General features: G+C 38.4%; 2 protein-coding genes across 3 annotated transcripts; both read right to left on the reverse strand.

The window, feature by feature from the left end:
* Nucleotides 1-563: 563 nt before the first annotated feature.
* Nucleotides 564-4669, reverse strand: LOC104889558 (phosphatidylinositol 4-kinase gamma 8). The gene is made up of 2 exons (XM_019248273.3): nucleotides 3183-4669; nucleotides 564-2739 (listed from the first exon to the last, which is right to left on the reverse strand). The coding sequence occupies exon 2, from the start codon at nucleotides 2598-2600 to the stop codon at nucleotides 966-968; it is 1635 nt and encodes a 544-aa protein (XP_019103818.1). The 5' UTR covers nucleotides 2601-2739; nucleotides 3183-4669; the 3' UTR covers nucleotides 564-965.
* A 573-nt stretch (nucleotides 4670-5242) lies between these two features.
* LOC104889559 (4-alpha-glucanotransferase DPE2) lies at nucleotides 5243-24115 on the reverse strand. Of its 2 annotated transcripts, XM_057393185.1 has the most exons (23): nucleotides 23709-24112; nucleotides 22846-23240; nucleotides 21958-22075; nucleotides 21806-21861; nucleotides 21551-21681; nucleotides 21277-21400; nucleotides 20996-21192; nucleotides 20584-20662; nucleotides 20418-20456; nucleotides 19190-19309; nucleotides 18986-19087; nucleotides 18737-18820; nucleotides 18411-18653; nucleotides 18180-18305; nucleotides 9231-9305; nucleotides 9041-9112; nucleotides 8567-8686; nucleotides 8378-8475; nucleotides 7543-7702; nucleotides 7360-7458; nucleotides 6388-6585; nucleotides 6183-6276; nucleotides 5243-5676 (listed from the first exon to the last, which is right to left on the reverse strand). In XM_057393185.1, the coding sequence occupies exons 2-23, from the start codon at nucleotides 23197-23199 to the stop codon at nucleotides 5465-5467; spliced, it is 2901 nt and encodes a 966-aa protein (XP_057249168.1). In that variant the 5' UTR covers nucleotides 23200-23240; nucleotides 23709-24112; the 3' UTR covers nucleotides 5243-5464. The 2 variants fall into 2 exon arrangements, with proteins under 2 accessions (XP_057249168.1, XP_057249169.1); XM_057393186.1 differs by lacking the exon at nucleotides 18180-18305 and having other exon boundaries at nucleotides 23709-24115.
* Between the last annotated feature and the right edge of the window lie 11 nt (nucleotides 24116-24126).

The raw sequence follows: 24126 nt of genomic DNA on the forward strand, positions 1-24126 counted from the left end.
TAATGGTTAATTTTGGAGATTTTATAAATTTTATGATCGTTTTTATTTATGATGTTATTTCGTGTTAGGTGTATGAGCAGTTTCGAGACTATTTTTAGATTGAGAAATTTGCAAAAGTGAGTTGTCAATTTGTCATATTATTGAATCTCCGCCTTAAAAGATTTTAGTGTTTGTGTGAATGGCACGGAACTACTAAACAAATGTTAACTAACATATCATTTTTTATATGCCCATCTTCGTTTCATGGAAAGTGTCTCCAGCTTGATCTATTTAAATGACACCCTATCTAGCTGGTGGCTAGGTTGGGTACATTTAGATATTCGATAGAATTTTTGCAGTTCACATGTTAGATGTCATATGATATTTCCTATTAATCATTAGGTTTTTGACAAGAATCACATAATGTATCTTCATATATAAACAAATTGGCAAATAATTAGGAAAAAAAAGAAGCTTAAGGATAAAAAAAAGTGGTAGAAAGCAGTAGGAAAGAATGTAAACTGATAAAAACTGAACATTTGACCTTAGGATTATAACATTTATAAGGTGAAACTCTTACCAACTGCACTTAAACCTACTTGGTAGGCAAAACTCTTATTATGTAGAAGTATATAGACATTAAGCTGCTTTTCCATTACAAAATGTATACTTGTACAGTTTCACATCATCTTGTACAGTTTCACATCATCTTTTTGATCTCTTTAAGATTAAAAAGGAATTATAAGAATGGGGAAGAAGGTAGAAAGGGGTAGGATGTCAACATATGGCAGATCTCTTTTCCCTTTCAAACCCTAAAACTATATCTACATTCTAGTAATAGCTAGTTTACAGTTTAATGATACAAACAAATACAAGGGCATCATTCCTAATCAATAATCATAGTTATTGGCTTTGGATTTGTTACTAGCTTTTTTTTCTAGACTTTTATAAAAAAAATGAAGTTAGTTGGGAGCTTCTGGAAAGAATCAAGCTGACCCTACTCTTTGGGTTATACCGGTGCTCTTTCGCTCCTCAAACACCTCTGGTAGCAGCTTCTCAAACATCTCGAGGAAGAATTCCCACTCGATTTCGTTCATTTCCCCAAAAGAAATGCCCTCGATTTCGTTCTTCCTCCCCGGTGCTGCAAAACTAATACTCTTAACCAAGTGATGAGGTTTTGTTTCGTGCATTATAGAATCAACACTACTTTGATAGTCACGCTCTACGTGTGAGCCCAATTTAACATCAGAAGAAAGAATATTAACTAGTCTTTCAGAATGAGCTTGTGGAGCAAGAGGCGGCCTCCCTACTCGGGTTTGCACGACCTTAGACGGATTAAACATGCTTCTATGGTCATCTTCTTTACATTCCTCGTCAAACTGAAACATTGAAAAATCCTTTTCTTGTCTCGCTTCTCCTCCAATGACTCCATAATCTAGGCCATTTGTGAGCATAAAGACAGCATCTTTAGCTCTAACACAAATGATCTCCAATACACTCATAGTTTCTTCTCCACCATGACCATCACGAGTCATTATCTCACCGATGTCACCAAGGCAAAGCCCTGCACAGGCTGCCCTCTTTAAAAGGATGGTGCACACTACAAGAACACGGATGGAAGACTCACCAAGGCGGGGAAGCTGAGTTCGCAAAAGTTGGGCATCTTCAAATGGATTAAGATTAGATATGTACTCCATTTCAGCATCTGAAAAGGGGATCGATGCTTGAGGCCAATGGAGCCACTCAAAATATGGATCATCCAACCACTCAGGTAAACAAAGGCCATGGTCTATAGGAATGAGCTCAGCAGCACCAAGAGAGTGCTTATCACACTCGTACTTTCCGACAAGTATATTCCCGGAGTGTCGGTCAATGTTGAGGAGTCTTATATCTAGGATCCCAATACGGTGAACCGAAGAGACAGAGAAGCCAGATGGGCTCAAGTCCCCGGCATCAGAATCGTGTTCTACAAAGCGCTGAAGAGAAGCGATCTTGTGTCTTGAAGATGAGATTGGAGATGAATCATTAACATGAAACTTAACATGAGAAAATTTAACAAGTGCTGTGGGAGATACTCCAGCAAATCCATCATGATCAAGGAGATAAGCAGCCAGCTCTCTTACGCCAGTTTCACCAACTCGGACAGAACGTTTTAAGCCAGGTTGACCAAGCATTCTTCCCGTAAAACCTTTTGGGTTGTTTAATGCTAAAGGTTCCTCATCAATTGGCTTTGCCACGGCAATATTGTCTCCATTTCGGTTATGTAGGAAGTAGGCCCCACCAAGCCCACTTGAGATAGGCACGGGGTCTACACCAGAGGCTAAGGCTATGGCAACTTCCACTACAAGTGCTCGCACTTTAGAGACACCCTTACCACCAATGAGTTCAACCTTTCGGCTCTCATTGAACTCTTCATCCACCTTACTTGTTAAGGTTAAGCAAGGAGTGGATAAACTTCGATGAAAACTTGCAGTAAGGTCAGCTTTCCCCAAGGAATATGCCAAATCAGTTGGGCTAGGTTCAAAGGCGAAAAAGTCAAGGTGGGTAAAGGATAGAAGTCTACATCTTTGAGATCGGGCAGGAGGTTTAATTCCAGGATGTTGGTCAACAACTACAGCCATTTTGGAAGTGAGGTTAATAAAGTAAGCAATTCAAATTTCTTCTTAGTAGCCTTCCGAAGTTGAGGTTGATGAAAGACTAAACAATTCAAAATTCTTTTCAGCAGTTAGCTTTCCCACGAACAGTAGCCATCGGATGCTCCTATGAGATCAAATAGTAGAAAACATCCATGAGTAAATGTGTACATGATAGTTAATTGTACAATAATGATCATACACTGGACCCATGCATATCTAACTGATCTTCAAACACACAGATTGCAATAGAACACATTCATATATGCCCAATATCATCTAATCACAAATGTAAATTGAACCATCACTACTATTCTATGTGTATTCCCTGTTCTTTTATTTTCTTAAAATTAGAAATTAACATATAGAGTCACACTTTTGAGATAAATATAACAGTAACAACTCGAAAAACATTTATATATCTCCTTTTAACTCAAATGGATAGAAACAAAAAGTCCCAACACAATTTGAATAAGTAGCCAAGGTTAATGGTTCTTAGACAATCTAATGGAACAAAAAATGTCAAGGCAACAATTGAATAAGGAAACTTGAAGGATTTTATCGACATACCTATGTATTTGTCCCTCGCTCCTCTGTACATATCTCGTCAGAGCTTCTGCAATATATATAATTCAAAGACTGAAAAAATGATTAAAACTCCAAAGGCAAAGAGCATTTCAAAACCCAAGTTAACAACAGGATGCATGTATGACATAGCAGTAAAAATAAGCAAACAAAAATCTATTTTCACATGTCCCTTTTCACATTACACTAACTTAATTCGAGTCACAGTCAAATCTTTCATGTAAATGAGAAACAAGCACAATGTAATTGCACTTCAAAAAGCTTAGTCGAGAAGCACAATCGTCACATTAGCAGATTAAGATGCATAATCCAAGTTAATAAATGACAAAAACTCACATCAAATAAAGAAAGCATCCATAGCCAAAGCCAACTTTCTATCATTCTCACATTAATCTCCATAATTCCAATTTCATTTCTAGACAAACTAGTCCAAAATCCCTCTATTACATTGGGGAAGAAAAACCCATAATTCCAAATCCCTAATTTTCTAAAAATAGTAAAAGAATAAAGATCCCCAATTTGGCAATTATTGCTACATAGAGGTAACATAACAAAGAACATTAAAGAAACCCAGAATTCTAATTTCACTCCTCCAACAACATGAACAAAATGCTAACATGAAATCAAGTTCATCAAAGAAGCAACATTTACAAAACCTAATCTCATTCCCATACAAAAATAAACAAAATCCCATCTATAAAAGAAAATACATAAAAAGCACAATCTCAATTCTCTTGCCAACCAAATAACCCATCATTCAAATTTCAAACATTCTAAAAAGAAGAAAAAAAAAACCCATTTCATCCTTTTTACTAAACATGAAAATCAGAAATAACCCAGACATAAAATTTAATTCAAACATACATAATGTAATGATACAATTTAGATTATTCACATGCATTGCGTGCATGTAAGAGTATCGCGTGCATATAAGACTAGTATCGCAATGTAAAACAAGAAAGAGAGATTGAAAACAAACCCTGAACACTGGGAAAGGCATTCAGGTAGACGAAAACAGGCCAAGGGAGCGCGAGACAATAAAATTGGTTAAAGCTTAAATAAGTCTTCTCAGAGGATTTATACTCCTCCTTGAAAACATATATGCACAAAGAAGGAATTTTTCCCTTCTTCCCTTTTTCTATCCCTTTTTTTTCAAATTATCCCACCTCTCATCTTTTCTTCCTAACTTCACCCCTAAAAAAAACACCATTTTTTTCTCTCTCCTCCATTTTTTCACCACATGTTCATTTCTATGCAACTGTCATCGTTAATTGTCTTTCTATTTTAAGCCCTTCTTCTTTTCAATTTTGGTAAGCACATTTTCACTATCACACAGCAAAGATTTGTTAACTTTTGTTTTTATATGGAGTAATTGTGTGTGTAAATTTAGGTAAAAGAGTTGTCTTTTTGGAAAGAAAAAGGAAGAAGTTTGTTATGAGGAAAGTGTTTGTTTTTGCCTATATGATCATAAGTCATATCCTAGTTGTAGTCTTGTAGATAATGTCCTTAATTTAGGTTGTAGTCTTTGTCATTAATCACAATTCACAACTCAAATATTGTCAATAAATGTTACCTCGTCACACGTTTATTATACTATAATAGTTTATTTAGATCACTTTGTTATCATAGTTGAAAGTTGAAAATAATACGATCTATATCACAATTACACGGATAAAAATAACACACGGATAAAAATAAAGTCTCAAATTTATGAATTGTGATCAAATATTTTATGAATTGCCCATAATCACAATCACACGTGGCATAGCAGTAAATATATTAAAATGTTATTAGAATTTTTCATACCAATGCACCAAATTCCCTTTTCTCATAATATTCGAAGTTGGATATTTCCTTCATTTTTTTCTAATAGTGATACTTGCTTTTTCACGATTTTTGATATACACGTTGGACAATCAATATAGTGTATATCAATAAAGTTGTAATTAGTTAATGTTCTGAAACACATTTGAAAAATACTACCATATCATGTTTTGAAAACTATATTAAGAATTATGGTCAAAGTTTTCAGATAAATCAATGTGTAACCACTAAAAAGAAACAGATTATATATATTAGAGCAACAGAAATTTATTCAATTTCCTCTTAAAGCACGGCTGAAGAAAACAGATTGTCTACAGAAGTACAAATTATTACTACATGATTGTGTTTTTCATTTCTCCTCAGTATCTCAGAGCTTTAAGTGGGCAAAAAAGAACCTAATGAAATTTCACTGGCTTTTCAAGGCAAAACTGCCTCACTTCCTCTTATAAGACTGCAATTGTCTCCTTTTGTGAGACACCACCATTAGGCTGGACCTTTGTCGATGTTAGCGCAGGCGACTGATTCCGTTGGTCTGAAGCTGCCAATGTTTCTTCATGATCACGAGGATACGCTCTCCCACTGCCACGCACAAGATCCTTAATTGCGGTCTTCAGCTCCTGGTCCTTCAGCAAAGCCTCTAATGTAACATGGGAACCTGAAAGTTTATAATATGTGAATGTGATCATTAAAATGATTTAAGTTGATGAAAACCAATGTTTGGTCACAGAGAGTTGATAGTTGAAAGAGAAACTTAAAGCAACTTGGTTTTCTTTTCTATAGCATAAAATCAGATTGAAGTCTGCCAAATTCCAAAGTCCAGGACCTTTGTTCTTCGCGAATAAAATTTAGGCCAATCTAATATTGTTGATATTTTTCGGTTTTGGTTTTGAGATATTAATTTAAGTGTAGTATAAGGAAATTAACATTAGTTATACAAATTATTTTAATTTCGAAAACAGCAAACAAAAGAAACCACTTTTCCTAGTTTCCATAAACTTGTTAGTTTACAGAACACAGAAAAGTCGAAACTTGCAACAATAAGCAGGCCCTCATTGCTCTTGTTGACGAAATATGTGTTATCTATGCCTTCGACGGGTCTAGAACAGGTGGAAAAGAAGAAAGAAAGAATGAAAAAACCAACAAATATGTGCTCAAACATACGGAATCTCCAGTAATGTTTCGGATTAGTGGGATCATTGATAGTCTCCTCTGTTGCAGGGCGAGCTGTGTACTCGTTCTTCAAGGCCAGTAAATCCTAAACAAGGTGTAAGATGACAAGTTAAAACTTCTAGTCAATGATATAATATGTATATACTATATCTCATCAGCCACAATAGCAAGTTGCTGCTGAGAAAGGTTTGCGTACCTGTAGAGGGAAAATAGCCCACATTGAAGGGGATTCAACATGCTGACGTATGATAAAATAAGCTATCTCTGGGATGCATTTACTGGGCGGAAGCTTATTTGATCCCACCACGGTCTTAAAAAATCGACGTCTCCTTTCTTCGTCTTCTTCCCACCAAGCACGCATAGTAGAGCAGTCATGACATGATGGAGCACATACCTTAGACATTTGAAACATGTTCTCTAGTTAGAATGTAAGAATAAACCACATCGAAGTGAACAATTTTGACTAACCACATTGATTTCAAGTTCTAAACTGTGAATAGTAAAACAGCATCCCACTCAAAAAATAATGAGCAAACAATTTTTTACTAAAAAGACAGAGAAAAGAGAAGTACATTACATAACAAAAAGGCTAAATGGAGAAATTTTGATCCCCCGAACATAGAGGAGGAATTTATGTAGGGCCCACATCAAGTGAATTTACCGAAATCCCCCTTACCTCAAATGTTCGGTGGAGAATAATTCTCCAGATAGCATTGCTCATAAGTCACAACATAATGGGGCCTGAATCGGTAAGTTTGTAGCAGTATCTCTGTAATTGCAAAGGGGATGTCCACTGTCCCCTATAGGCTACGGTACCTAGTTCATTGTTTGTGTAGTTTCTGATAAATCACATAATTCAATTTCTTAATATAAACAGATTATATATATGAAAATAGAATTTGAGAATTTAAATTTAACTTAGCTATAATAGCTATACATGTTGCACAGGTTAATATTGAAGGCACTCTGTGTAACTGTTCCTTCTGAAAGTAGGAGGTTAATCCTATATTCCTATAGTGTCTCATATTTAAACCACATACTCAGCTGTAAAGGTGGTGTGTAGACTGTGTACTGTGTAGTTTGTGATATTGTATTTCCAATCAATTGGGCTCTCCAAGTTCACAGTTAGAGCTTCATGATGAATGAGCAAAGTTTATAGACAACTTACTGTCATATAGCCATACTGGGAAGGAATGCCGAACTCCAAATCTGACTCATTTGGCATACGCTGAATCCGTAAACCTATCAATCCAAGCTCTTGCATGACCTGCAGAGATTGTACTTAATTATAACGGTGGCTACTCTAGTATATGCAAAAAGAAATAGGAAAGATTTATAGGAATCCACTTACAGGATGAACACAAGAAGGAATCAACCCTAAATCTTCACCACAGGACAGCATATCTGATGAATTTAAGAGTACTGGCAAAGTCTTCAGAGCATTTTGACGCCAAAGGTTTTCTTGCCGATGGAAATAATAATCGTAATACAATCTTCTCATAACATTTTTACTGTACCAATAGATAAGGCTTGAGTTAGAATAGGTGTAAGCAGTCCTCATCAAGTTATGTGTACAATTAATTTCAGTAAAGAAAACTACTACTTCTATAGACATGATGGAAAGCAAGTAGAAACATCTCCAATAGTTTCAAGCACTAACTTCTGGTTCAACACTCCCTGCCTAAGAGCAGTTCACACTAATACTTCTTAATCTTCCCAAAAGGTGAAAATCAATCTTTAAATAATACTCCTATCTAAGGTATATTCCTCCAAAAATCCTCATGAAACATGTTATCCATTTGCAAAAGCTTTCTCTACTATCTGTGCCATTTACAAGTTCCACAATTGCTTGGGTTATGAGAGCATTGTTTATTCAATGAACCGACACTATTACAAAGAGAATCTAGTGACTGAGCTTCTCAAGCTTTGAGAAAGTGAGAAACAGAAAAGGCATATATAACTCAGACAAACCACCCAGCACCCTGGGTCCCTTTCATCTAATTATGTTTGATGTATTTCGGTTGTACCGAAAAACTGCAAATTACGGCTCAACAACTACTCCAAAGTCTTATTTACAATAGGATAGCGGAATAGCTCAAAGCTCCAGTTCAGAGAAAGCACAAACTGGTTGTGCTAGTTGACCTTCATTAGCAAAGCCTGTATATCTAAAAGCAGGGATTAGCTACCTGTGATCATCTAGATCGTTAAAACTTGTAGTGTCCTCGAGATTGAAACGAGGATAAAATTTGCAAGCATCTTCTGGATCTCTGATCAGAACTATATTCTGTAAGATTATATTCAAAGATGAGATTGGTGAAATCACTCAGAAGAAAGACACATAGGAAAAAAAAACTTGGTTCACCATCATGCTTTACCCGCAAAAGATCAAACAGATTGAGCCTGAGCTCGGCTTCACTTCCAAACAACAATGATTTCCCTGTGCATTCCTTGAGCTTCGAAGCTATCTTTTTCTCAGTGTTGCAATCTTCCTTAAACTGGGGGAAAGAAGAACAAAAAAAAAAACTATGTTAACAGGCACAGCAAGCATTGGACTATTTATCCTAGGACTTGAGATAGTATACCTGCAAAAGGGGAAAATCTAGCATCGCCATCAAAAAAAAAAAATACTCAATTGCAACAGCAAATGCCCAATTTGTGACAGAAAATATAATATGTATGCTCCCTTATATCTCGGATTCTAATGAACAGCTTAACCTAGATATGTGATGAAATGGTACTATTTTCACTAAAACAAAATATTATAATATGTATGCTCAATTGCAACTGTCACCTGGACAGCCAGAGGGATGGGGAAAGTTAGAACTGAAAAAAGGTTCTGACTTGAATACCTCGTAATGCCCCTTCTCACATTCATTTAGGAAAAGAGCTGCAATAATCGTCCAAGAAGAGCCAAATTTCTCCTAAAAGAAGAAAATAATACTAAGATAAGGAGCTATACATCCCACATGGCATGGATAACCAATCCAAAGTCACGTATTGCATAAAGAAGACGAGAGAAGACAAATCAGAAATTCAAACCTGCAGAAACTCTTGTCGGATGTATGGACGACTCAACCGATCAAAGTCCCATATCCCCTCTTTCTCAAGCTCTTCCTGAAAGTAAACATCATTCGCTTATTAACCAGACCCAAGGATGCTGCAACATGCAATTCAAGTAAATAGGGGTATGTCCAGTGTCCAATAAATGAAGAGCAGACATATGGGATTAAACTATAAAGTCAAAGATCAAAGCTCAAGCTCCGTTTGGTTGGACGATAAACATTTTCAACGGAAAATGATTGCCATAAAAGAACATTTTCCAAAAGGAAAACACAATTCAAAATTTGGTAGGCGTGTCGCGCACCTATCAAAAGTAAATTCCTAACTAACCTCCTAACTATGTAGCAGAGCAAGTACGGTCGAATCCACAGGGACAAACAGTATCAAACACTAGTATCTTGACTCAATCTAACTAAACGAGTGACAAACATGATGAAAAGGTGTTGATAAGACTAATTAAACTATGACAATTACTAGAAACACACAAGATATCAATTAATTAAAACATCTAGAATTAAGCATCACCACTAGCATGACCAATACATGAATAATTTCCATCCCAAATAACATAATCAAGAATTCAAGAGGAGTAATGCACCCTATAATACCAAAGACCTTCCCGAGTACCAATGGCTACTCTAAACAAGCAATCAAACCTATTCCATAGAATCATGCAAGAAAGAGGCATTAAGCATAGCATCACAATTAAATTCCTAGCAATCCATCTAACTATTCCCATAGAAGATATTCATACCATTGATTGGATCAACAAAACCATCTAGATTCAATTCCCATTGAAAAAGATATACGGAGTCAAATCAAAATCACCTATCCCTAGTATGATAATGAGCATAAGAACAATCCAATCAAACAAGAACAATTGATCATATAAACTTGGGATTAATGGAAGAATTCATATTAAATCATTGCTAGGGTTTACTTAACCCTAGATTAATGACTACTCACACATAATTGAAATAACAAAACAAATAATGAACAAATTAAAAGACATGATAATAATGAAAGGAAAGAAGAGATTAAGAAAACTTAGTCTTTACTTGAAGGAATCAAAGCGTAGTAATCAATGTTTAACAATGGAGTAAACTCAAAAGCTCTCTAAAAAGTTATAAAATGTATTCTCTAGTAAAAAGGCGTAGTTTTAATTCTAAGAAAATAGTATTTATATGTCTCGTAAATCCGGCGCAACACGCGCTAAAAACGCCAAAAGATCGTCTCGCCCACCGGTCGGGCGGATTTCGCCCGGTCGGGCGGTCGTCAGGCGTTATTTCCTTCGTCGCGCCTGGCCGGGCGCCTTTCAGCATTCTTCATTCGCCTCGCCCGACCGCCCGGGCGGATTTCGCCCGGTCGGGCCCGCATGTAAAGTTGCCTGGCAGCTTAACTTTCTGAAAATGCGCATAAAGTTCGCCCGACCGCCGGGCGATTTCGCCGCGGTCGGGCGCGGGACAATTTTCTGGATTACTTCAGCTCGATTTTACTAAGTGAAACTCGCCCGACCAGCCGGGGCAGATGTCGCCCGGTCGGGCGGTTACCGGTTTTTGGCTCTCAACGCGTCAGACTTCCGTCTTCTTGCAGTGGTCAAAGATTAGGAAATGCACCAAAATATGTTGTTCCTACAATAATCAGTCTGAAAACACAACACACTACAAGACACACATTAGTACTAAAAAGGGCTCCGAAGAGCGCAATTAATACCAATAATCATGGGAAGGGGGTAAAATTCTATATAAAATAGACAATCAAACTCCCCCAAGCTAGACTTTTGCTTGCCCTAAGCAAAACCTGTCTGAAAATCAACAGTTCAAAGCATCAATAGTGTTTCACCCCATCATAAAATTCTTGAAATGACAATAGATCGAATCCAAACACACCACAAATCATAATCGATAAAGTTCGACAAAAAGTACCAATCAGGGATAAGAATCAAGAGAGGCCACTAAATATGCGCTGCAAATCAATGAGAAGGATCTCACAAGGGGACTCACCACTCATTTGTAAAGCACTCTCCAAGCAGTTAAAATGACTGCTTCTTTCCATCCCCAGTACCCGTCCCTACTCTCAACTCGTGTGTTTGAAGGGTGATATATGGCGCTCAATTGCTCCACTTCACCAAGTTAGTCCATAGGCTTGTATCATCTCTCCACATCAGGTAGTTATACATGCAAACAAATCATATGACTCAATTAAGGTTGTAATGGGGTTAGGTGGTAGGTGTGGCAAATATTTGGGAATGTGGTGCTTAAGGTAGTGAAGTATTACTACAACTTTTGAACGAAACATCCCACACAAATATAAATTGCAACACAACTATACCCATTTTTCTTTCATCTCACTCCTTTATCTTTTCATAACCCAAGTAATGACTTCCAATATGACATAATTCAAATGAGATCTCTTCTCTTAGAATTTTTTTTTTTTTTTCAATTTGATTTTCATAATTGCTCTTGGAAACTTACTTGTCTTGTTTTTAGGAGTTCTCTACTTTAGCTACTAGCTAATGAGGATAGAGAAGAATTTCTTTTGCACATGTAGTTAATCATGATTGTTCTCTTTCTTGCAATCTTTTCATTCATACCAACAACCAATTTCATAATCCACAAGTTATCAACCAAAAATTCCTAAATACTTCACTACCAATGGTAAAGAGCGTATTTTTGGAAAATGAGGAGCTCATAATGTGGTTGTCAAAAGAAACAGGCTCAGCTCAGAGTGGTTAACTAGGGGAAATGAATGCAAGGAAGGTTGTTTGGTCTTTTGGTGCAAATTCCTACGTGAGTCATAATCATTTTTTTGTTCAAACATTGTATAGCTAATGCATCAATGGAGAGAAAACACAAGTTCTAGCATCCCTCATGAAGTGGGCATACACACAAGAAAGGCATACGTTAAGGCACAGAAGCTCACAGTTAAGCCTAAACATGCTTGCAGGACATATAGAGTGCCACAATCTTGATTCTTATCATAGATCTAAGTACAGTTATGCCATGCCTTGGTGATCAATCATTGTTTCGTGTCCATCAACAATCCAAAGTCAAAACAGCATTATGATAGCATGGGGCACAGGGAAACAACTATTCAACCTTGACTTTGATTTTTCTCTTTTTTTTTTTTCTTTTTTTTTTTTTTTTAAGCTTCACACATCACAACAAACATGAAACAAACAAACAAGAAAAAAGAAAGAAAAAAAGAAAGAAAGAAAAAAAAAAAAAAAAAACACACAAACACAAAAAAAAACATATGCTAAACTGAACTACAAAAGCTGTAAACTACCTAAGAAGTGATAGAAGATACCATATGTACAGTGAAACCTCCCCCAAGCTGAACTTGGCAATGTCCGCATTGCAACAAGGAGAAGGAAGGAACACGGCCTCAGTCGGCCATAGAATCAGAGAATCAGGTCTCATCAGCAGCATCCTGAGTACCGGTGCCTGCGCCACTCCCTCCAGCACCCATAGGCGGGGTTCCATGTATACCAACTGGGTGGGGACCGCCTGGAGCGATCGTACCAAGCCTGCAATAATCATCATAATAGGAAATAGCAAGGCGCTGGTCATCGTAGATGGTGTCTACGGCGCTCTAGGCGCTCTAGAGCTTGAGTGTTGGCAGTCATATTCAGTTCCATACGCTGCAGAACACTCAATCCCCTCAAAGTCAGCAGTGGGGGAGGGGGTTGGTGAGGAGGAGGGTATGAAGAAGAGGAGGGCATGAAGGGGGCGGTCTCGCCTACGGTTACATGTGGAGGCTCAGGAACGGGACCAGTCTCAGGTGGGTGGGCCGCATCTCCAACAGGAAGGAGATAGGTAGGTGGAGCGTAGGCATCCTCTATAAGCGGCTGGGCTAAGGTGGGGTTGGGAAGAAGTATAGATTGCTTAGTGGCAATCATCCACCTATAATTCCGACCACTAGGGACAATGTACCGGGCGCATAAGAAGTGGTCAAGGTCAAGGTAAGAAGGCCCCGGAACAGCATTGGCCCGAATCTCAACATGGCCGAAATGACACGCGATGTGGGTGACTAGTCCCCCAATGACAATAGGTACGGAGGAACGGACACTGCCGTCCTCCTCAAAAGTGCGGTAAGTCGTAGAAATCTTATGCAGATGAATGCATACGAAGATCAAACTGCATAGCATGGTGACGGGCCACAGATAAGTGCCAAGAGCACTTAGTTCCTCAGTCCTAGAGGTGTTGGGTTCCCACCTCCAAAAAAGTACTCCCCAAGAATTTCAGAAGAAACGAATGCTAGGATTATGCACAGATTGATTTGTAGTGTTGACAGTTTGGTGGTCTAACACCAGTGAGGGCTTCCCAAAGTTGGCCTAGAGAAATGTTTCTGGTTTCTTCCTTTCCCCCTAACGGTCATACCAAATAGTTGTGCAAATTGGCGAAGGGTCAGTCTCCTATCCACATTGGAAGGCGAAAATACATGACATGGTCATTTTGAGAGTGTTTTCGAATATCTAAGGAACTTAGAAATTCTAGGGTGAGGTCCGCATAGGTGTCCATGGTACATGGTGAGGAATTGTTCTATTCCCATTCCAACAAATAATGTGCGGGTAATTTCAGCAATACCCAAAACATGCAAGAGGTCACGATGAACAAATCGGGTAGGGGCAATCATACGATGCTTAAGTTTTTTAAAACGCACCTTTTGAACCTCATCCTTGAAAAGTACATGAGGCTCAAAAGGCGAAAAGAACAAATCGGGTAATTTTCTTCCACTCTCTTTCAAACTCCCCATCCAACTTCATCTTCTTCCTCTCATGTACTTTTCAAGGATGAGGCTCAAAAGGTGCGTTTTCAAAAACTTAATCATCGTATGATTGCCCCTACCCGATTTGTTCATCGTGACCTCTTGCATGTTTTGGGTATTGCTGAAATTACCCGCACATTATTTGTTGGAATGGGAATAGAACAATACCTCACCATGTACCATGGCACCTATGCGGACCTCACCCTAGAATTTCTAAGTTCCTTAGATATTCGAAAACACTCTCAAAATGATCATGTCATGTATTTTCGCCTTCCCAATGTGGATAGGAGACTGGCCCTTCGCCAATTTGCACAACTATTTGGTATGACCGTTAGGGGGGAAAGGGAGAAACCAAAAACATTTCTGCTAGGCCAACTTTGGGAAGCCCTCACTGGTGTTAGACCACCAAACTGTCAACACCTACAAATCAAATCTATGCATAATCCTAGCATTCGCTTTCTTCTGAAATTCTTGGGGAGTACTATTTTTGGAAGGTGGGAACCCAACACCTCTAGAACTGAGGAACTAAGTGCTCTTGGCACTTATCTGTGGCCCGTCACCATGACTATGCCGTTTGATCTTGCGTATGCATCATCTACATAAGATTTCTACGACTTACCCCACTTTTGAGGAGGACGGCAGTGTCCGTTCCTTCGTACCTATTGTCATTGGGGGACTAGTCACCCACATCGCGTGTCATTTCGGCCATGTTGAGATTCGGGCCAATGTTGTTCCGGGGCCTTCTTACCTTGACCTTGACCACTTCTTATGCGCCCGGTACATTGTCCCTAGTGGTCGGCATTATAGGTGGATGATTGCCACTAAGCAATCTATACTTCTTCCCAACCCCACCTTAGCCCAGCCGCTTATAGAGGATGCCCACGCTCCACCTACCTATCTCCTTCCTATTGGAGATGCGGCCCACCCACCTGAGACTGGTCCCGTTCCTGAGCCTCCACATGTATATCGTAGGCGAGAGCCCGCCCCCTTCATGCCCTCCTCTTCTTCCATACCCTCATCCTCTACCCAACCCCCTCCCCCCACTACTGACTTTGAGGGGATGCTGAGTGTTCTGCAGCGTATGGAACTGAATATGACTGCCAACACTCAAGCTCTAGAGCGCCTAGAGCGCCGTGTCGACACCATCTACGATGACCAGCGCCTTGCTATGTTTCCTATCTATGATGATTATTGCACGCTTGGTACGATCGCTCCGGCTGGTCCCCATCCCAGTTGGTATACATGGAACCCCGCCTATGGCGGTGCTGGAGGGAGTGGCGCAGGCACCGGTACTCAGCATGCATGCTGATGAGACCGCTGATGGTGCTCATGATTCTATGGCCGACTGAAGGCCGTGTTCCTTTCCTTCTTCTTGTTGCAATGCGGACATTGCCAAGTTCAGCTTGGGGGAGGATTTCCACCGTACATATGGTATTTTCTATCACTCTTTAGGTAGTTTACAGCTTTCGTAGTTTAGTTTAGCATAGTTTTTCTTTTGTGTGTCTTGTGTGTTTTTTTTTATTATTATTTTTCCTTTCTTTCTTTTTCTTTTCTTTCATTTTTTCGTTGTTTGCTTTGTTTTCAGTGTTTGTGTGATGTGTGAAGCTTAAAAAAAAAAAAAAAAAAAAAAAAATCTGAAAAAAAAAAAGAAGAGAAAAATCAAAGTCAAGGTTGACTAGTTGTTTCCGTGTGCCCCATATTATCATAATGCTGTTTTGATTTTGGATTGTTGATAGGCACGAAACAATGATTGATCACCAAGGCATGGCATAACTGTACTTAGATCTATGATAAGAATCAAAATTGTGGCACTCTATATGTCCTGCAAGCATGTTTAGGCTTAACTGTGAGCTTCTGTGCCTTAACATTATGCCTTTCTTGTGTGTATGCCCACTTCATGAGGGATGCTAGAACTTGTGTTTTCTCTCCATTGATGCATTAGCTATACAATGTTTGAACAATATGACTCACGTAGGAATTTGCACCAAAAGACCAAACAACCTTCCTTGCATTCATTTCCCCTAGTTAACCACTCTGAGCTGAGCCTGTTTCTTTTGACAACCACATTATGAGCTCCTCATTTCCCCAAAAATACGCCTCTTTACCATTGGTAGTTTAGTATTTAGGAATTTTTGGTTGACTAACTTGTGGATTATGAAATTGGTTGTTGGTATGAATGCAAAGATAGCAAGAAAGAGAACAATTATGATTAACTACATGTGCAAAAGAAATTCTTCTCTATCCTCATTAGCTAGTAGCTAAAGTAGAGAACTCCTAAAAACAAGACAAGTAAGGTTTCCAAGAGCAAAATATGAATATCAATTTGAAAAAAAAAAAAATTCTAAGAGAAAGAGATCTCATTGTGAATTATGTCATATGGGAAGTCATTACTTGGGTTATGTGAAAAGATAAAGGAGATAAAATGAAAGAAAAATGGTTATAGTTGTGTTGCAATTTATATATTGCGTGGGATGTTTCGTACAAAAGTTGTAGTAATACTTCACTACCTTAAGCACCACATTCCCAAATATTTGCCACACCTACCACCCAAACCCCATTACAACCTTAATCGAGTCATATGATTTGTTTGCGTGTATAACTACCTGATGTGGAGAGATGATACAAGCCTATGGACTAACTTGGTGAAGTGGAGCAATTGAGCGCCATATATCACCCTTCAAACACACGAGTATGAGAGTAGGGACGGGTACTGGGGATGGAAAGAAGCAGTCATTTTAACTGCTTGGAGAGTGCTTTACAAATGAGTGGCGAGTCCCCTGGTGAGATCCTTCTCATTGATTTGCAGAGAATATTTAGTGGCCTCTCTTGATTCTTATCCCTGATTGGTATTTTTTGTCGAACCTTACCGATTATGATTTGTGGTGTGTTTGGATTCGATCTATTGTCATTTTAAGAATTTTATGATGGGATGAAACCACTATTGATGCCTTGAACTGTTGATTTTCAGACATGTTTTGCTTAGGGACAAGCAAAAGTCTAGCTTGAGGGAGTTTGATGTGTCTATTTTATATAGAATTTTACCCCCGTTCCCCATGAATTATTGGTATTAATTGCGTTCTTCGGAGCCCTTTTTAGTACTAATGTATGTCTTGTAGTGTGTTTGTGCTTTCAGACTGATTATTGTAGGAACAAACATATTTCGCTGCATTTCTTACTCTTTGGAACCACTGCAAGAGACGGGAAGTCATGACGCGTTGAGAGCCCAAAAACCTGGTAACCGCCCGACCGGACGACATCTGCCCCGGCTGGTCGGGCGAGTTTCACTTAGTTAAAAATCAGAGGCTGAAGTAATCCGAGAGAATTGCTCCCGCGCCCGACCGGGCGAAATCTGCCCGGGCCGGTCGGGCGAACTTTACTTGGCGCATTTTCAGAAAAGTTAAGCTGCCAGGCCATCTTTACATGCGGGCCCGACCGGGCGAAATCCGCCCGGGCGGTCGGGCGAGGCGAATGAAGAACTGCTGAAAAGCGCCCGGCCAGGCGCGACGAAGGAAAAATAACACCTGACGACCGCCCGACCGGGCAAAATCCACCCGACCGGTCGGACGAGACGATCTTTGATAGTTGTGAATGCCTTATTCGGCCGTTTTTACGTTGATATTTGCTCCCCTTCTTGGCTTTTCGACCACATTTCCCAAAATATGATCCATACCCTAAACTTTCTCATTGAATTGCGGTTTCTTCTTGAAGGTGCTTTGAAATTTCAATTGGGACTCTTGGACACATACTTGGATTTCCTCAATCAAGTCCCCTACATCAATCAATCTTGTACTTCACGTGGTATAGACTTCCATCGTTTGGTTCCTTGCACGAAAAGTGAGAAAAGAAAAAATGAACTTGGAAGGTGTAGGATGGATGGGAGAAAGGAAAGAGAAAGGTGAAGAACAGAGAGGAATATATGACATTCCTTCCTTTGAGAAGTAAAACGTTTTCCACCCTTGGCAGAACTATTTTTCCACCATTTGAAATTCTATTATCCACTCTTTACAAACCAAGCAAAAAAAATAGAAAAAGAACTTTTCTAAAAAATGTGGTCCTCCCAATCAACATTCTCTATATGAAAAGGCAAAGAGAAAACAGTCCAATGTTATTTCAACTTCCAATAGACAAAAAATATCTATTTGTCAGAAAATCTGTTACCTGGCTTAAGGGGATTGATGGTCTGAACTTTCCAACTAAACCAGTCAGAGAATGCTCTGGAAGTTCCCAAATTCTAAAGAAGCCCAATATATGATCGATTCTATAAGCTGTGAAATACTTCGCCATCTAAGACAAGGGAAATAAAACAGAGAACATCTGATTTAACATAAAATCCACACATAGTTGGAGAAGCTAATGAGTACAGTAATAATACAGTGAAGTCTCTCAAACCTGAGTCAAACGACCACGCCACCATCCATAGTTGTCTTTTGACATTTCCTCCCAATTATAAGTCGGAAAACCCCAATTCTGCCCATTTTTATCAAAATAATCAGGTGGTGCTCCAGTTGATGTGTTCATCCGAAACAAGTTTGGATAGACCCAAGTATCAACACTGTTCCTGTCTACACCAATTGGGAGGTCTCCCTTCAACACCACTCCTTTTTTCCTTGCATATTCAGCAGCCTCTGATAGCTGCAATTACGTCCTTTCATGAGAAAGCAAGACCCAAATTTCAGCTAATAACATACTCTTGGAATAAAGTTCACTCTACTCACTTGTACATGCAAATGATATTGTATGTAATAGTGGAAGCAAATGATGCTGTAGTGGGGACTGTCTTCTGAGACAAGTTTCTCAAGCTGCAGAAGCAGAAACCTTCTGTTAATATACTACTCACAATCAGATAGTAGCTTTAATTAAAAGTGTAAACAGGCCTCTCCATCACTCTGCATACATGCCCTACAAGCCAGCATCTTGTTTAAAGGTTGTAATAGAAACAAACAATCAGAAAGCAACTTGTTTACCTTCTCTTCAGAAAAATGGGAAAAACGGCCCCACTGACTATGATTCGAGGTGTCAAAGAAATCCCGCAGAAAACAGAAGGCTGCATAAGGTTTCAGCCACTCCTTTTCATCATAAAAAAGTGGGTTAGATGGCATGACCCAAAATCCAAAACTAGAGAATAAAAATATCATTTCAATAAGTATCTAAAGGGTGCCTCGAAGAACCTCATTCTCAGAAAAGAACTCCTGGAAGGAGCTGGATTTAAGTATCAGATCCTTTTCCAGCGAGAAAATCTTCTTAGCAATAGAAAGTTTGGTGGACATTGTGGCCTCATAATCAACATCCTGCAGAGCCATAAAAAAAAAAAAAAGCATTTGTGCACTTATTTTCTTTGTCATTATTAATTAGAATCTTTGGCATACACAAGATTATATCTAGCAGACCCATCGTAAACAGCTGAGTATTTGCATGCCTATTCAACTGCATATCTACTAAAAAGACAAAAGGCATCCTTTAAAGAGAAGAATCCATAAGGTCTCAGCAAGAAAACACATAACAGATCCATATAGAACATAAAAAGTCATTTAGTCTAGCTGTTGGCTTATTTGGGAGAAAACTGGGTCCGGACTGGTTTCTCTTTAGGATTTGTTTTGTTTTTTAAGCATAACTTTGTGTTCCCACGTCCATTTGAGGAACTTTTATTGCATTCGCATTGTTTTGCAAGACTATACAGCAGTGAAGATGCAACACAAAAGAACATGTTGAAGATAGTACAATGAAGGCAGCCCAGTATTTATCGCACTAAGGCTATATCACTCATAGATAGTTGTATATTTTGTAAAATCAGGAAGTACCCAGTTTTGGGCACATCTCATCAGCCAGGGAGTTCTACCTGGATCAATTCTCATCTAGGGAATGTGGCGGGAGGGGCTTGGGGGGGAGAGCTTGTTTGCCAAGTGTTCACCTGAGATAGTTGCATTGGTAAGGCTTATACATAGTTTCATACCTAATTAAAAATCACAGCCCAATATGTATCCCACTAATGCTATATAATGAACATTGTAGGAGATTTTTTTCTTTCTACCAAATAGCTTAGCAATATACTCCTTCCCATATGAAGTACTACATATGAAAGGGAAGGTCCCAAGGTCCCCCCCCCCCCCCCCCCCTCCTCTCTCTCTCTCTCTCTCTCTCTCACTTTCACACTCACAAACACACACACACACACACACACAAACACATACAGAATAAAAATTTCAAGATCTTGCACTGGGCCATTGGGCCATATCAACCTTAATTCCAGCAAGCTATTCTCCACTTAAGCACAACCTCGGTACCTCACACAGATATATAAAATGGATTTAAACGCCGTGAAAGAGAAAGCTCCTGATCAGTGACCACACTTAAATTTTTCAGCAAGTTACATTATCGAATAAAGTAATAAGAGAGTACCTTTAAATCCAGTGTTTCTTTTGCCTTCACAATCTCTTGCTGCAGGAATCAGAACAACCGAACAGACTATGAAAAATTACTCGATAACAAAATGGGACTAGGAAGCATTCACTAGATTCAAGGGAGAATTCATTGTATGAAACAAAGAGTGACAGGTTTGGGGCACCTTAATTTCTTCAGGAATATTCTCTGAAAGCGCCTGAATTCTCAGATACAAGGGATGCAATGCAAATACAGAGAGAGAGCTGCAAGAAGATGGAGAAAGGAATCACTTTTACTGATAAGAAGTATTAGATGAGAGAGGCTTCTAAAAGTGGTGGTAACCCGATATATACACACACACACACACACACATAATAGGAAAAGAGACAAAGAAAACAGCCCCCTAAACCTTGTTGGCTAGCATTTCTAATTCTATAAAAAGAGAAAATGCATTATGCAAATCAGAGTCAAAATTACCCACTCAAGAAGTGATTTTTGACATGAATTTGTTTTTTGTCCATGAAAAAATTCTAGATAACATGGAAAAATAGCATAAATGACTAATCAATTGACAATTCCAGGATATCAAGCCTAACCTGTAAGGGTATGAATCCCACCACATTTTATGTACAGAGGTGTCATTGATTGGTAATAGTTGAACTAAATGGAAACCTGAGGCGACAGCCCAGTCAACAAGTAACTTCAGATCAAGAAACTCCCCAACTCCGATATCATCTTCTGATCGAACTGAAAACATAGGGATTGCCATGCCAGAACCCCGCCATGGCATTTCCTGACATTACAAGCCAACAAAGCTATATTAAAAAAGATTGACGTGATGTCTAAAAGACTCAACGTTCCATTAAAAAGAGCTTACCCGCAGCATCCCGTCTGAGAGAAAGACATATCTTGCTTGGTTACACAGTGTTTCCACTGAAAGCTCTCTATTCGACCCTATCTCAATAGCAAAATGTCCAGCATTGTCATATTTCCCATATCTGTATGTGAGATAATAGCTAAGGAATTGAAATAAATCGAAATTCGGGTAAGAAACAATGAATCTTTATAAAGAAATCACCAATAAGGAATGAGGTAGCCAGACCATAATCGGCAAGGTCCTCAGGCTACCTCTTCTAGGAACTTCAAAAGGATATTTTATAGGAAAATCTTCTTTTCCCATCACACAATCCGCCTGCCAAATCGAGTCACCAGCATAACTGAGCTTAAGACCACCCTCAGTCTTCCACTGCCCCAGCTTTTGAGGACTACCAATCACATAAACCTGCAAAAATTAGAAGAAACAAGATTCAATGCATGTTGCAACTAAAATGGGAAAGAAAATTGAGAATAATATGGTCAAGAAAATAACCATATTTAACTATATAAGAAAAAAAAAAAGGACTCACAGATGTCCCTTCATCTATATTAGGACAGCAAATCTTGAAATGTACGAGCACTAGATCTGTTCAAGAGAACCAACCATCTAAATCAATTAATAAATCCCAAATTGGAGACCAAAAAGAAATGACAAAGCAAAGTTCAGAAGCAAGAAAATTACCGTCAAGACCTAATTTATTTTGCAGGACGCCAAGGGGTCTCTCAACGATCAAGCTTGAAGTATTACGGAAGATGACATCTTTAAATGCACTAGTGAAAGGTAGAGCATCTGAACCAGTCTGGAAGTCGAATATCATGCAAAATAATAATTAGTTTAAGGGTAATAAAAACCAAAACATCTTCTAGTATGCACCACTGTCCAGTGTCCACTAATTAGCTGTTAAGATTGTCAAATAGCATCAAATCCTCAACAATAGTGTCAAGTTAGGCAGATGACTAACTGATGGTATGACTTTTAGTAGGTAACAGAACTAGTGAGCAGATACGTTGTCGGTAATTTTGACTCATCATCACTCGACTTGTCGGATTAACGTCAGGATTAAAGAGTAGTATAGAAGTACAAAATACGTAAACCCAGACCATATCTTGCATATGAACTCTGTAGGGAAAAACCACTAAGTAGGGCCCACTCTACGGGTCTAAATGGGGGCACTAATGTATTTCCTTTCTCTTGTTTACATGCTCATGTGGTCTTTAAGTTTGTGACCCTAAATCATTCCTGCAATTTTGAACTAATTGTGGATGTCCTTCAAAATTGCTAGTGAAAGAGCAACTTATGTCCAAGTTTTCTTGCACATTGTTTCTTTCTCTCTTCAATATGGATTAGTTCATGTAGTTTATCACCTTAAAATGCCGCAAGACAGCATTATCACAAAGATTGACTTATCGTCATCCAACCATGATAGAAGGCAATAATAGAAATATCCGAAAGCCAAGCCTCATGTAATGTTTAGTGGTAATTGCTCATATATTTGGTGGGGGAAGAGGTTAAAAGTTAGAAACGTAGGTTCCGAAGCATTCAGATATAAATACAAAGAACTTAAATTACCTGCCAAAGATCATGAAATTCCACAATTTCACCATCCTGTATACTATCTGGCAACAAAAGTTTCCGCTTCTTCCCCATTTCCGACCTAAGTACATTCTTATCATCATCCACCACATAGTAACTATATTCACATTCAAACCCACTTGAAACATCAATGCTCCCACGCCATATGAGATCGCTACCTTCATTCACAGGACTCAATTGTAGACCCCTTCTCACATTCCATGAACCAAGTGATGGAACTGACCCACACACAAGAAGGCTCTGACCCCATTGAGTAAAATATGGTATTCTGAAACTAACACTCACTGATTTTATTGCAGTTTCACTGGAAAACAATCCCAAACCCACCATTTCTCCCAAAATGAGTGAGCTTCAGCTTTACTACCAATAATCTAGCATGAACAAAATGAAGATTGTCAAAGTTCCAAACAACTTACAATTGGATGCAACTGAAATCTCTGGAATTAAACTCAAATTCAGATTAACATTCTAAAACATCAGCACAAAATTAGCATAAGACAGCAATAATTTGGGAAATTAAGCAAACTCTAAAACATATACAACTAAAATTGAATACAACAAAGAAAATTACCCAGATGACAGGAAAATAGGAAAAAACTTCAAAACCCAATAAAAATAAACAAATTACATGAGCAAAAAGAGTTCAACTTTTACCCAAAATCTTAGTCACTTGGAAAAAGGCAGAAAACCCAATAGACCCCAGTTTACAAAGTACTGAAAGAATCAGAATATTGACTAATTCACTAAAAAAATGCACAGTTAAAGTGAAGACCAAGATAATAAAATCTACTAAAATAAGAATTTAATAATAACACACACAAAATAAAAGTGCTACTTACTTAATCACCTTTTCTTGGATCAAAACCCCAGTAAAGTTCCCACCTTTATACAGTAGCTATGAAAAAATGCAGGATTTTGAGCAAATTATACAAATACAATGACAGAACTAAAAAGGCAAAATCTGGATTTCCACATAACTGAAGATATTGTTTCTTGAACTAAAAAAAACACTGAATTTCCAAATTTTGTGTAGAGCAAAAAAATATCTCTTGCGGTGGGGCTGCTAATAATTAGCGAATGGAGAGGAGAGAGAAAGAGAAGGGATCCAAATTCCAAGATTCTGAGCCTTGAATTCTGGAAAAATTATCAATTTTTTTTTTTGGTGGAATTTTTTTTTTTGTGAATTTTTTTATTATTGTGAAAATCAAAATTAAACCAGAAAAAATGAACGATAGATTGCAAAACAAAACAAAACAA

Source organism: Beta vulgaris, chromosome 3, assembly GCF_026745355.1.
Source record: "Beta vulgaris subsp. vulgaris cultivar EL10 chromosome 3, EL10.2, whole genome shotgun sequence".
NCBI lineage: Eukaryota > Viridiplantae > Streptophyta > Magnoliopsida > Caryophyllales > Amaranthaceae > Beta > Beta vulgaris.

Bases quoted from the DNA above. Each gene is read 5' to 3' on its own strand.
- LOC104889559 (XM_057393185.1), bottom strand. From the start codon at position 23,199: ATGGTGGGTTTGGGATTGTTTTCCAGTGAAACTGCAATAAAATCAGTG. The intron at 18,306-18,410 runs GTTTGAGAGACT...CCCTTGTCTTAG, and splicing joins GGCGTGGTCGTTTGACTCAG to ATGGCGAAGTATTTCACAGC. The intron at 8,687-9,040 runs GTATTCAAGTCA...TCTTTCCCCCAG, and splicing joins GTGAGAAGGGGCATTACGAG to TTTAAGGAAGATTGCAACAC.
- LOC104889558 (XM_019248273.3), bottom strand. From the start codon at position 2,600: ATGGCTGTAGTTGTTGACCAACATCCTGGAATTAAACCTCCTGCCCGA.